Source organism: Chrysochloris asiatica, unplaced genomic scaffold (assembly GCF_000296735.1).
Source record: "Chrysochloris asiatica unplaced genomic scaffold, ChrAsi1.0 scaffold00042, whole genome shotgun sequence".
In the NCBI taxonomy this organism is placed as follows: domain Eukaryota; kingdom Metazoa; phylum Chordata; class Mammalia; order Afrosoricida; family Chrysochloridae; genus Chrysochloris; species Chrysochloris asiatica.
In genome coordinates, this window is record NW_006408560.1 from 14,589,176 (window position 1) to 14,604,071 (window position 14,896).

Consider the following 14,896-nt stretch of genomic DNA (forward strand, 5'->3'; position numbering starts at 1 on the left):
ATAAATTCTAAAGCCAGGGTGCAGATAATTTTTACTCACCCTTGTATAAAACTGATGATCTAATTTGTAAACTTTCACTCAATTTACTATAAAGAAGTTTTTTTTTCTTCTTCTTTCACTAATCGGGAAAAAAAAAAGTGTTAAAATTTAGAGAAGTCTCTGCACATTTTTGTATGTGTTTTTTTTTACATGCACACAAAAAATATGTATCACATTTTTTTTTCATTTTTTTTTCATTTGAAGGTGTTTAACTCTGAACTAGCAATGCCATCCAACAAAAGTCCGTACCTATTTTGCCAACAGCAAAATATTCAGAGCACTATTCAGAATAGCTGACAACTGAAAACTATCTAAATGTCCATCAAATCTGGGCAGAAATACTGCACGAACACTCTCCAACAAAACAGAGCAGACACGGATGAAAATTCTGGCACCCAGGGCTTCAGAGGAAGGGTTAGAGAGGTGAATGGAGTGTTTGCTGGGAAAAAGGATGAGCAAGGAAAGAGGGAGACTGACTGATGAACAGCTGGCCAGGAGCAACTCAACCATCTTGTGAGCAGCTTTGGAGGCAGAGGCATGCCTGGCAGAGCAGATTCATATTGGCAACTAAAAGGGTGTAATTTCTTATTTTTCCCCTCTTTCCCTTGGTAACCAGAGGTGTGGCTGGATCCCAACCTCATCCACCCCTAGTACAGACATCTTGATTGCATCTTTGATCAATTTCAGAATGAAGAAGCTTATAGAATTCTTCTACTTCATCCTCACTAGCTTTAGTAGTTGGTGCATAAATTTGAATAACAGTGGTAGTTAGTGCTCTAAATCTGGACATCTAGTCTGCTAAACTGCGAGAGAATAAATTTGCTTGTTATTGCCAAAAAAAAGGACAAAAAAGATTTGAATGAATAAAGAAAATGTAGGTTATTTAACTAATGGAATGCTACTTAGGAATGGCCAACATTCGTCTGTCAGTTTGTTTTAAAGTGGTAGGCTTGCATGTTGCTGTGCTACTAAAAACTGTGCCACTGATATCTGAAACACCACCAGGGCCACCCATGGTAGACAAGTTTCAGTGGAGCTTCCAGATTAAGAAAGACTAGAAAGAAGGAGAGAAGGACTACTTCTGAATGATTACCCACTGAGAATCTTATGAAAAGCAGTGGAACCTTGTTAGATATAGTGCCAAAAGATGAGTCCCTTGGGATGGAAGGTAATAAAAATAAAACTGGGAAAGAGCTGTCCTCAAAGTAGAGCTGACCAAAATGATGTGAATGGAGCAAAACATTCATAACCTTCATTTGCTGATGGGGCACAACTCAAAATAAGGAGAAATAGCTTAAATATGTTAATAACTGAAACATGGAATATATAAAACATGAATCTAGGAACACTAAAAGTTGTCAAAACTGACTGATACCCTTGGCATTAGTCAGCTGAAATGGACTAGTTTTGGACATTTTTTAACAGACAACCATATGGTTTACTAAGCAAGGAACAACAGATTCAACAAGAATGGCATTGCATTCACTCTCAAAAGAACATTTCAAGATCTATTTTGAAGTACAATGCTGTCTGTGATAGGATAATACCCACACGTCTACAAGCAAGACTAATTAATAACATTGTTATTCAAATATTTATACACTAACCGCTAAAGCCAGTAATGATGAAATTAAAGAACTCTACCAACTCACCAGCTGCTCCTCAGAAACCCTATGTTGTTGTTGTGAAGTGCCATCGAGTCGATTCTGATTCATAGCGATCCTGTATAGGGTTTCCGAGGAATGGCTAGTGAGCTTGAACTGCTGACTTTGTAGTTCAAAGTAGCTTTGCAGTCCTGCGCATTAACCCACAGCACCACACCAGCACTCCCAGAAACCCTATACAGGGTCGCCACAGGGAAATCAACTTGATGGCACTTAACAACAACAACCAACTTCTTCAGTCTTAAACTGACCAATCAAACCATTACAATGCACTGATCATTACCGGTGATTGGACTGTAAAAGGCTGCAAACAAAGAGGAAATATTAGTAATCGGAAAATATGGCCTTGGAGGCTGGCTTGAAAAATGGGCCCTCTGTTTCTTTATACAATTATATATTCTGGCATCTTTTTGTGTACATCAAAAAAAAGAATAGAAGCAAATACTGTTAACCATTATAGCATGGAGGGGATTGTAATCATTGTAATGAAAACAAAATACGACTGACTAAAAACTGATGTTCTGCCATGTAAATGATCACTCAATTCACAATAAAAGTTTTTGTTTTGTTTTGTTTTTTTTAAAAAAAGGAAAGAAAGACCAGTAGGACAAGCAAACTGTTCACCTGGGAGCCATCAAGGCATGTCATCAAGGCCCTTCAAGACAAACCTTCTTCCAAGACTGAAACCCAAAAGAAACACACAAGCAGGCTTTGTAAGCTCGCTGGTGACTGCACTGGTCTACTTGTGAGTGGAAGTAGGGGAAAGGCAGTAATGAAGACATGGACTGAGTTCAACCACATTTCATACACTTTGAGATGAAAGAGAGAAGAGGAAGACCTGGTTGGTATGAAGTTTGGGGAGACTTGGGAACTCCTGAGTCCACTAACACTGACCTAGTCATTGGGGGTTATAGCTGAGAGTGAAGCATCCAGCTGATACAAAGTCAGAGGAGCACAAGAATGCCCAAACTTGTATATAGTACCCATTTGACCAAGCTGGTATGGCTTGATGAGCAAAACTCGATTAAAGAAAGGTAAAGAAGTTTAATACAGGAAGCAAGTGTAAATTGCTACAATTTGATGAACCTGACCTTTGCCTATGGCTATAGTTGGTCAAAATACCAACAGAAAGGGAAGGAGTCTTCACATCAAGGATCAAGCCTATCCCCTCAGTACACAGGGTTGATAGGGATGGGCAACTTAAGACACTGGCTACCTAAAATGGGGTGGAGGCATGAGTGGAATATGGAATCCTAACCAGAGAAGCAGCAACACCAGAAATGGAGGCAGAGGTGGTGGCATGAAGAGATAAAGCAGCTAAGGACTGCAGACTCATGGAAAGAGAAAGGCTATGTGCTGGTGGGCAGAAGGCTGGCTTGCAAAAAAATGTGTCATTTGGTTGTCTAAACAATTATATATTACTGCGTGTTTTTGTGTGCATCAAAAGGAAAAAAAAATATGGTGTTGGTGATAAAAATTATATGGGAGATCCCATGATAGAGGTGTGGTGCTGTAGGATAAGCAATGGACTACTAATCACAAGGCCGGTGGTTGAAACCCACCAGCAGTTCCTTGGAAATCCTATACAAGGTCACTATGAATCGGAATGGACTTGATGGCACTTAACAAAAATAACAACTTATTCATTGTAAATACCTTTTTTAAACAACGTTAAAGGTAACTATATACATGAACCTTATCATGGAATACAAAAGAATCGAACTGATTACATCTGTGGGAAGAGACAGTGAAAAAGTTCAATACCATGAGTCAAAAACAAGACCCAGGGTAGAATGTGGAACAGACTATCAATTAGTCATATGAAGCTGAAGAAAATGAAAACAAATCCACTAATGACCAAAACCCAGAAGAGTTGGATGATGAAATCAAGAACATACAAAAAGAAAGCAAAAGGTCATTAAAAAGAAAGAAAAGACAAAAATGGATGTCAGAAGAGACTCTAAACCTTGCTCTTGAGAGTGACTAGAAGAAATGAGGAAATAAAAGAGCTGAACAAAAAATTTCAAAGTACAATTCAAGAAGATAAAGTCAAGTATTATAATTATAATGAAATGTACAAAGACCCACAGTTAGAAAACCAAAAGGAAAGAATATGCTCAGCAAGAAGACTTGGAATTCTTACTTATGAAGATCAAAGATTACAGCCTTCAGTATGGCTGGCACTTCAATGTAAAGAAAACAAAAATCCTCACCACTGGAGCAATAAATAATACCATGATAAATAGAGAAAAGACTGAAGTTGCCAGACATCACTTTGTTTGGATCCACAATCAGCACTCACAGAAACTGCAATCAAAAACTCAAACAACACATTCCATTAGGCAAATCCGTTACACAAGACCTCTTTAAAGTGTTCAAGAACAAAGATGTTAGTTTGAGGAATACAGGGCACCTGACCCAAGCCATGGTCAATACCTCATATGCATGTGAAAGTTGAACAGCAAACAAGGAAGATCACAGAAAAACCAATGCATATTAATAGTACCACAGACTGCCAGAAGAACAAATAAATCTGTATTGGAAAAAGTACAATCAGAACGGTCCTTAGAAGCCAGCATGGCAAGACTTCGTTTCTCATACTTTGAACATAATAATAGGAGACACCAGTTCCTGGAGAAGAGTATCATGCTTGGTAAAGAGGAACATCAGTGAAAAAGAGAAAGACCCCTCCACCCCAATGAGATGGATTGATACAAGTGGCAGCAGCAATGGGCTTACACATAAAAATTGGGAGGATGTTACAGCAGAAGGCAATATTTCATTCTGTTGTGAATAGGGTTGCTATGAGTCGGAACAAAATGGACAGCACCTAACAACAACAATTCAGGAATGAACATGAACAATCTACAACTACATGCAACATTGTGGATAAATTGCATAAACATAATGTTGAGTAAAAACAGCAAGTAACGAAAGTACACACATTATTCTATTCAAATAAAATACAAAACAGGCGAAACAGAAATTATTCTATTCTGCTAGTAATCAGGATAGTGATTACCCACATGTTTTGTTGTTGTTAAGTGCCACTGAGTCAGTTTGAACTCATAGGGAACCTGTATAGAGTTTCCAAGGAGCGGCTGATGAGATTGAACTGCCAATCTTGTGGTTCAAACCAACCATGAGGTCGAGTGCTTATCCTATAGCGCCATACTAGGACTACCCAAGTGTTGTTGTTATGTGCTGTCGAGTCGGTTCCGACCCATAGCAACCCTGTATAGGACTTCCAAGGAGCAGCTGGTGAGCTTGAACTGCCAAACTTGCAGTTCAAACAGCTTTGAGGTCTGACACATCAACTCACAGAGCCACACTAAGACCCAAAGGCAGGGGTTAAGTAATAATTGAAAGGGAATGCAAGAGCAACTTCGGGGTACCATAATGTTCCTGATCTACTGGTATATGAATATATGAAAATTCAGTGAATTATACACTTAGAAATATGTACAGTTTTCTATATGTTCTACTTCAATAAAAGATTTTTTTTTTTTAAGGCAAATTTTGCATGAGAACACTGTTGAGAAAGTTAAGAAAAGATGGTCTTGCTAAATGAAACATTTTATGATAGTCATAGGGTTAGGGAGCAGGGAGGGAGAGGGAAAAAAAAGTTTTAAGAACTAAAAATTAAAGAAAGCCTACCCACTGGAATGAAGAGTCCACCATCCTCTATCTCTTCTTCAGCTTGTTGAGCTACAGTCCTGGTTTGCTTTACTTGAGGAAACTCACATACACCAGGTTGGGGTGATCTCCTAGGCTGGGCCCCTGGTTTTGTAGGGTGGCTGCCTGGTGGCAGTGAAGATATCGCCCCTCCAGAATGCATTTGAGGTTTTCCTGGAAGAATGACAAGTATTGTTCTACACTTTGCCCACTCAACCATACTCTGTTGTAGAAATCAGCATTTTATTTAAAAGTCCTGTTTAGTAAGATAACTTCACAAATTAAATATTTATACAAGCATTACCCTCTATTAAAAAGTATCCTTTCCCAATCTCAAAACACACTATATAGCCACAATAATGAAAATGACCTGGTAAATTGATAGAAACACAGAACAATGAATTAGAATCCAGAACCCAGAAATTAATCTAATTATGGGCAACTGGTTTCCAACAAGTCCATTCAATGGGGAAAAACAACCTCCTTAATAAATGGTACTGGCAAAAACGGATATCCACATGCAGAAAAATTAAACAAAGGAGGGAACAGGCCAAGGGTGGGGGTGGAACAGAGAGACAGCCACAGGTTTGTTTTCTCGGAAGTAGACATGGCAGTCAAAACCCCCAAGAAGGGAAACTTTTCAACTCTCAGTGGACACACCAATGGCCTCACAAAACCTGTTTCCCTCACAGCAACTGCCACTATCACCATGAGACCTGGACGCAACAGCAACTCCAAGAAATTAGTTATCAAAAAATTCTGAGGCAGACCTAAACTGCTTGACAATTACCCTCAGGATACATGGCAGAAGCTTCATGGGGCAGTGAAAGGCAAACAGGAGTGTTGGTGTGGCGCTGTGTGTTACTGTGCTGTTCAGCAGTTCAATCTCACCAACCACTCGTCTGAAACCCTATGCAGGGTTGCTACAGGTTGAAACTGGCTTGACAACACTTACCAACAACAACATTAGATATAACCTTGAAGCGCTCTACCAGGCTGTTGAAAATCTGTTCTCACAAAGTTTCCCCAACACCTTACAAACAGTTACATTGGTTTTCCTTAGCAGGTTCAGCAAAGACTCACTAGATAGTGTTTTATTTTTAAAAAAGATTAACACATGCTGGCAAGATCACTGTAGACAAATGATGATGATTAGAAGTATTTTCTTGTTTTTGGATTGCATTTATGTACTTCAGAATTCTATGCTTCCTTCTATATGGGATATGGGATGAGAACTATTTAGAAACCACATTGTTAGTAATAAAATCAAAGTAAAACTATTGATGGTACTCTTCTACTAACTGACCGAGAGAGAAATGGTGAAGCTGTGGACAGAAATTTATTGCGAAGTCTATATTGAGCATGAGCTCTGACTTTCACGTATATAAAAATTCATTTGAACTGAAATTTTTGGAAGAAACTAATTGCTTATATGCCACAATGCCAAAGATTAATGCAAGACAGAGAAGTTCTAGAATATCTTAAACATGTAAGTAAACATTTAGAAGAAGGAGGAGACCAAGTAATCACATATTAAAGACCACAGTACACAGAAACCACTGTTTGTGTGGAGAAACAGCTATTGGAAGAACATTTAATAGCAACTTTGCAGAAAGTTGCTTGATGAGAATAGAGTACCTAATTGCACACAGATGTTGTTGTCATGAAGAGTAATATCAGGTTGTCGTCTGTTGTTGGTTCTCAGTCCAAAGAATATCCGTTAGCATTTTTTGCAAAGTCTGTCTGGTCATTACAAATTCCTTTTAATTCCTGTTTATCAGGAAATATCCTATTTTCACTGTTGTATTTAAGGGACAGCTTTGCTGGTTACATGATTCTTGGCTGGCAAACTTTTTCTTTCAGAATTTTGCATAGGTCACACTCCATTGCCTTCTTGCCTACATGGTTTCTGCTGAGAAATTTGAGATTAGTCTTATTGGTTCTCCTTTATAGGTAATTTTTTGTTTTTCCTGATCTGCTCTCAGGATTCTTTATCTTTGATTTAGGAAAGTTTGATTATAATAGGTCTCAGAGGTCTCAGATAGATCTATCTTGTTTGGGGTTCATTCAACTTCTTGTATGCTTATCTTCTCATCTTTCATAATGTTAGGGAAGTTTTCTTCCAACAACTCTTAGACTATTTTCTCTGTGCTTGTCTCTTCCTGTTCTGGAATTACAATCACCCATTAAGTTGTTCCTTTTCATGGTGTCCCACATAACTCTTAGGCTTTCTTTGGATTTTTTCATTCTTTTTTTCTGATTGTTCTTCTAGCACACTATTATTAAGAGTTGAGGGATTTCTCTTCAAGCTCACTAATTCAGGCTTCCACTGCTTAACATCTATTCCTCTGCCCTTTCAATGTACTGTCCATTTCTGAGATCTTAGTATTAATCTTCTGGTTTTCTTTTTTATATTGTTTCAAATTTTACATTTATTTCGTCTGTTTGTTCTTGTAGTGTTTTCCTGAATTCTTCTCAAGTTTTTATTGTGTTCTCCTTGCTTTCCTTGATCTATCAATCCTTTGAAGGCACCTAATTATCACTTTTTGAGCTCTTTTTCAGTTAGTTCTATTACCTTTTCTTCCTCAGAAACATTGCTGGCTCTGAATCTTGGTCTCAACAGTTTAAACAGTTCTCTTTTCTTCATGTGAGCTAAAACTGTCTGTTGTTTCCAGGGCATTGTGAGGTTGTAGTATTTGTAAAAACAAACAGTGTAGTTTTTGGACCCAGGCCGGGGGGATTTCTGGGTGGGCTCCTGTAATATAAGGAGTTCACAAGGTGGTTGTGGAAGGGATGTGACAGCAGAGTTCTTGGCCCTAAATGGAGTTCCTATTGGTCTTGATGTTATCTATGTTCAGGGCAGTCAATCTGGAAGCAGTTTGTGGGGGTCCTTTATGGAGCTGGTTTCAATGTCTGTTAGGACCATAGGGAAGCTGGGGGCAAGATGACTGGTTAAATGCTGCTCTGGTAGCTCCACAGGTTTTGTAGGTCTGGAGCAGAGCCCACCTGAATCCAGGCACCAAAGCATCACAGTAAAACACAGATGTTGGCCCACACCTCATACTCCCAACCATGCGGCTCTGAACCCAGTAGAGCAGGGTCTGCACTGGAGGTGGATGAGGGTGAGAGCTGGCCACACTTCGGGTCACCAGGAGAGTGTGGGGGGAAAAAGAAGAAATAGCACCTTTTCTGTTGCCCACACAAATCTGTTCTGGCATGCCACATCTGGCCAGTCATTCACCAGTCAGCCTCCCTCTTTCATGGTCCCTGTTCAGCCTCTTCTCCCAGTAAGCACTCCATCCACCTCTCTATCCTTTCTTCTGAAGTTCAGAATGCCAGAATTTTCATCTGTGTCTGTTTTACTTCGTCTCTTGTGTTTTCATTGTAGAGGGTCTGTGTAGTGTGTCTGCCTAGTCTGCCATCTTGCTGGAAGCCCCTAGATTCCTAGCCCCTGGCCAGGCAATCCCTAGCTGGATGCCAGGCTCCCAGAATGGTCAGAATGAGTCCAGTCAGAAGAAAGAGATTAAAAAAAAGAAGACGAGAAGAAAGAAATCCTGATCACCCCTAAAGGCCAGCATGATGCTGACTTTGCCCACAAGCTGCCAGGGGGCATAAAGTAGTTGGTAGTACCAAATGGGTACTACTTACATGCATCAGAGTATTATTACTTTTAATATATGCCCAGAAGTTTCCTTTTTTTTTTTTATGTATAGAAAGATGTATTACGTACTAAGATAAACATTTGACTAATGTTAGATATGAACTGTTAGATGTAACTATTTCAACTTAATACAAACACCACTTAAAGACAGTATAGACCTCGTCAGTAATCCAGGGATTGTCTGTACCCTAGTATAACCCCAACACATTCATTTTTAATGGAGCGTTCAAGCACAAGTTATTTAGAATAAAGATCAATCAAATCCACATGAAAGAAACTGTTGAGAAACAAGTTAGCACCAATGAAAGGGTGTTTCAAGACAGATAATATCAGACTGATGCAGCTATAGCAAGAATATGAGAAAGACTCTTGGTTATAATCTTCTAGTTCTGAACTGTATAATCAGCTGAAATTTCCATTAAAGCCTGGAGACTTGAAAAAGAGAATTGAATGTCTTAGAGACTATATGGAGAGACATAAAGGCAAACCTAATCGGTACGACTATGTGGCATAATGATGTTAGAAGACTATTTTCTTTTAGTAAAACACTAGAATATAGCTTTAGAGCAATGAAGTTTCCAGGACTTTCTGTGACTGAACCAGCTAACACAGATACTTGTAGAAGGATAGAAAATGATTCTTGGATCAGCCTTCACCAAACTTAAAGGTTTTCAAATGGATGTCTTTTTGCCCCCCTCCAGTTATTTCTGTTCTTTTAGGAATTTAAATTATTTATACTATACAATACAAAATAATTTTGAGACTGAACAAGAAGATCATGGTTCAAAGAAGTTCTTTTATAAGGTCTTATTCTTGTAACCTCGGAAACCCTATACAGGGTCTCTTTGGGTCAGAACCGACTTGACGGCACTTCACAACATTCTTGTAACAAAAGTTGAAAGTTTGGTTTGCTTTTTTTGTATGTGTGTGTGTAATTATAAGTGCGCAATTTAAAAGATCCTAAATGCTGTATTCTTTAGTGGCAGAGAACTCACACAACCAAGACAAGATATCCTAGTTGATAAACACTCAGATTGAAAACAAGAACCCTTAAATGGTGAACAACAGAAAGAAAATCAGTGTTAAAAACTGGCTGATCAATTATGCAACCTAAATACTGGCATCTACTGCTTCATTTACCTTCTAATAGTTTTATTAAACTTTGATAACTGATATTTTTATAAATCGGGTTTCTGATATCTCTAATATGCCATGATGATATTGTGTATCTGATGTGTTTAATATAGAGAAACATCAACATCTTCATTTTAACCAACTTATTTATGAATTTTCTGTTTAACAGTTCTGGGGGGAGGTTTAGTGTGTTTGTATTTACTATTCTAAGATTGCATCTAGCAGTCCCTGTTTCTTCAATTAGGGCAATTGCTGTTTGATTTTTTTCTTCTTCTTCTTAATTGCAGTATTTGTATTATTGCTACATAAAGTTTTGGGTTTTTTCTTACAGTTTGCACAGGAACAGTAATTGTTCTACGTGCTGGACTACTGTAAGAGGTTTTATAGGATACTTTTAAGTCTTGATATTGTGAAGCAGAGGATGTTTTGTCCAAAAAGTCAAAAGAATTTTGTTGGTTAAAAAAAAGTCCATACTAACACACTACACAAAAACAAAAAATGAATCAAAGACCTAAATGTGAAAGATAAAACTATAAAATTGGAAGAAAATGCAGGGACAAACTATGGGGCTTAATTTATTTAAGTAAGTTATCAAATCCAACTATTAATTTATAAACATGAGAAATCAAATTAGGTAACTGAGTCATCCTAAAGATGAAATATTTCTGCATGTAAAGTTGGACATGAATAGGGATGAAGACTGAAGAAAAATAGATATATATGAATCATGGTGAAGGTGAAGAATATTGACAGTATCATGGACTGCCAGAAGAACAAACAAATCTGTCCTGGAAGAAGTACAAGCAGAATGTGGCTTAGAATCAAGGATGGCAAAATGTTGTCGTCGCTCATTCTTTGAACAGGGTGTCAAGGGGGATCAGTCCCTAAAGAAGACATAATGCTTGGGAAAGTAGATAGTCAGTAAAAAGAGGAAGACCCCAAAAAAGATGGATCAACATAGTGAAAGCAACAATGAACTCAAACATAACAATTGTTAAGGATGGCGCAAGATCGGGCAGTGTTTCACTCTGTTATAAATAGGGTCACTGTGAGTTAGAACCAACTCAAAGGCACCAAACAACAACAACAACAAAAGCTCATTAAAACAACTGTATCAATCCTTGGAGATGAGAGAGAGAAGAGGAAGGGCTGATTGGTCCAAAATATGGTGAGACCTGGGGACTCTTGGGCCCATGGACAATCACATAGCCATGGAAGGCTAGAGATGAGAATGAAGCATCCAGCTGATAGGAAGTGAGGGGAGATGCACGAGAATGTCCAAATTTGGAGATACTACCCGTTTGACCTAGCATCAATGGTTCGATGATCAGTTCTCAACTAGAGAAGATAAAACATTTTGATAAAGGAAACTAATGTAAATTGCTACAATTTTATGAACTTGACCTATTCTTATGGATGTTGTTGTTGTTGTTGTTGTTATGTGCCGTGGAGTCAATTCCGACTCATAGCGACCCTATACAGGGTTTCCAAGGCTGTAAATCTTTACGGGAGCAGAACGCCTCATCTTTCTCCCACGGAAAAGCTGGTAGTTTAGAACTGCTGGCCCTGAGGTTCACAGCCCGATTCATAACCACTACGCTAGCTCAAAATATCAACTGAGAAAGAAGGAAGCTTCACATCAAAGATCATTACCATCCCCTCTGTGCACAAGGTTTATAAGGACAGGCAACTTAGACATTGGCTACCTAAAATGGGAGGCGGGGTGCTATACAGGCACAAAGTGACTAGCTTATAAGTTTTCATGAGGGAGTTTAGTTTCAGAGTGTGCAGGGGAAGGTAGAATCCCCACTGAATAGTTTTCATCTTATCTAGACGGGTCTGGTGAAAGGAGATGGGGATAAGAGTCTTATGATTCAATAGTAAGTTATTGTTATCATGAATAATTGCAATGGTCACAACTGTAAAGGTAGAAGTTTTGTTACAAAAAAAAGGAAGGAGTTAATTTTACATTCCAGGAAAGAGGACCATAGGACCATCAAGGGAGAAGAACACGAGTGGAATATGGGACCGTATCCAAAGAAGCAGCAACACCAGAGATGGAGGAGAAATAATGACATGAAGAGACAGAGCAGCTGAGAACTCGAGACTCACGGAAAGAGAAAAGCTGAGAGCTGGTGGCCAGGAGGCAGGGGTTACAGAATGTGCACGTTAGTTGTTTAAATGATTATATATGCCTGAGTGGTTTTGTGTACATCCAACAAAAACAGAGGGAATGGAAGCAAATATTGTTGAATGATGCTGCATGGAGGGGACTGTAATCATTGCAATGAAATGAAATACGATAGTATGAGTGTAAAACCGATGTTCTCTCACGTGAACTATCACTTAATTAACAATAAAAACTTAAAAAAGAAAAAAAATTGTATGACGTTCCGGAGCAGAGTAGGCACATTCCAATATAAGTCAAGGCTTGAATTTGTCTTCAATTCTTTGAGGTTGAGAAATGCTGAGCATGTACTTCACTTTTGGTTTTCTAACTCCAGATGTTTGCACATTTCTTTATACTTGACTGTCTTCTTGAGCTGCCCTTTGAAATGTTCACTTCAGCTCTTTTAGTTCCTCACTTCTTCCAATCAGCCTAGCTTCTCTATGCTCAAGAGCAAGGTTCAGAGTCTCTTCTGACATCCATTTAAGTCTTTTCTTTCTTTCCTATCTTTTTGTAATAACCTCTTGTTTTCGTCCTGTATGATACACATGATGACATCCCACAACTGTTCTAGTCTTTGGACATATGTCTAAAGCATCAAATTGGTTCTTGAGGTGGTGTCTAAATTCAAGTGGAGAAAATTCAAGGGAATATTTGGTTCTCATGGTCTTGTAATTTTTTACAGCTTCAATGTGAACCTGAATATGAGCAATTGATGGTCTGCCCCACAACCTGCCACTGGCCTTGTTTTGGCTAATAACATTGAGTTCCCTATCATCTCTTCCCACAAATGCAGTCAATTTGATTCCTGTGTATTATATCTCCTGAAGTCTAAGTTGTATTTTAAGCTGTTTTAAAAAGTATTTCCAATGAATAAGTCATTGGTCTTACAAAATTCTATCATATAATCTCCAGCATGATTACTGCATTTTCCAGTAACTAAACAACAAGGAGCTCTGGTAGTGTAGTGATTACGAATCGGGCTGTGAACCGCAAAGTCAGCAGTTTGAAACTACCAGCTGCTCCAGAAAGATGAGGCTTTCTGCTCCTGTGAAGATTTACAGCCTCGGAAACCCTGTTCAGGGTCACTATGGGTCAGAACCGACTCGACGTCACTTAACAACAACAATCCTTGCTCCTTGTTTCCAACTTGCACATTCCAATCACCAGTGAAGATCAATGCAACTTGATTGCATGATTGGTTAATTTCAGACTAAAGAAGTTAGAAGAATTCTTCAGTTTCATCATCACTGATTCTAGTTGTTTAGTGTATATATTTGAGTACTAAGGGTATGAACCCGTCTTATTTGTAGGCATAAGGATATTATCCCATCACAGACAGCAAGGATACTTGAGGAGGTATCTTGAAATGTTCCTTTTGATGATGAACACCGTGCTATTCCTCTTCAATTTGTTATCCCTGGCATAGTAAATCATATTATTTAATGATTCAAAATGACCAATTCCAATTCATTTCAGCTCACTAATGTCTAGGTTATCCATTTCTTTTCTGACAACTTGCTGTTTTCCTAGATTCACTTTGTACATTCCATGTTTTGATTATTAATGAATGTTTGCCGCTATTTCTTCTCATTTTGAATTGTGCCTCATCAGCCAATGAAGGTTCGAAAATCTGCTCCACTAACATCATTATAAGGAATGCTGGTAGAGTAATGGTTACAAATCAGGCTGCAAACCGCAAAGTCAGCAGTTCGAAACTACCAGTTGTTCCGCGGGAGAAAGATGAGGCTTTCTGCTCCTGTAAAGATTTGTTGTTGTTGTCAGGTGCCATCGAGTCGGAATCGACTCATAGCGACCCCATGCACAGCAGAACGAAACAATGTCCGATCCTGGGCCAACCTCACTACCGCTGCCACACTTGACACCATCAATGATGCCACCTGGCCAATCCATCTCCTTGGGAGGGGGGGGGTCTTCCTCTTTTTCTCTGACCCTCCATCTTACCCAGCATGACATTCTTCTCCAGCGACTGTTCCCTCCTGACAATGTCCAAAGTATGAGAGATGAAGCTTAGCCATCTTGGCCTCCAAGGAGCACTCTGGCTGCACTTCTTCCAAAACAGATCTATCAGTTCTTTTGGCAGTCCATGGCACTTTCAGTATTCTCCTCCAACACCACAATTCAAAGGCATCAATTCAACGATCTCCCTTATTCACTGTCCAGCTTTCGCATCCTCTATTGAAAATACCATGGCTTGGGTCAGGCGCACCTTAGTCCTCAAGCTGACATCTTTGCTCTTCAACACTTTAAAAAGTTCCTGTGCCGTAGATTTGCCTAATGCAATACGTCATCTGATCTCTTGACTGCTGCTTCCGCGAATGTTGATAGTTGATTCAAGAAGAATAAAGTCCTTGACAACTTCAATCTTTTCTCCATTGATTAGAATGTTGTTTATTGGTCCAGTGGTAAGGATTTTTGTTTTCTTGACATTGAGATGCAATCCATACTGAAGACTGTGTTCTTTGATCCTCATCAGTAAATGTTTCAAGTCCTCTTCACTTTCAGTAAGCAAAGTTTTATCATCTGCATATCACA

General features: G+C 38.9%; 1 protein-coding gene and 1 pseudogene across 2 annotated transcripts in view; one reads left to right on the forward strand and one right to left on the reverse strand.

Annotated features, from left to right (window-relative positions):
- GON4L (gon-4-like (C. elegans)) overlaps positions 1-14,896 on the reverse strand; it is a 168,209-nt gene that overhangs the window by 130,416 nt on the left and 22,897 nt on the right. For both annotated transcript variants that reach the window (XM_006861565.1, XM_006861566.1), the window contains exon 2: positions 5,361-5,552. In XM_006861565.1, the coding sequence (XP_006861627.1) occupies positions 5,361-5,552 (192 nt within the window). The remainder of the gene's footprint in view (positions 1-5,360; positions 5,553-14,896) is intronic.
- On the forward strand, positions 5,986-7,045 carry LOC102818747 (annotated as a pseudogene).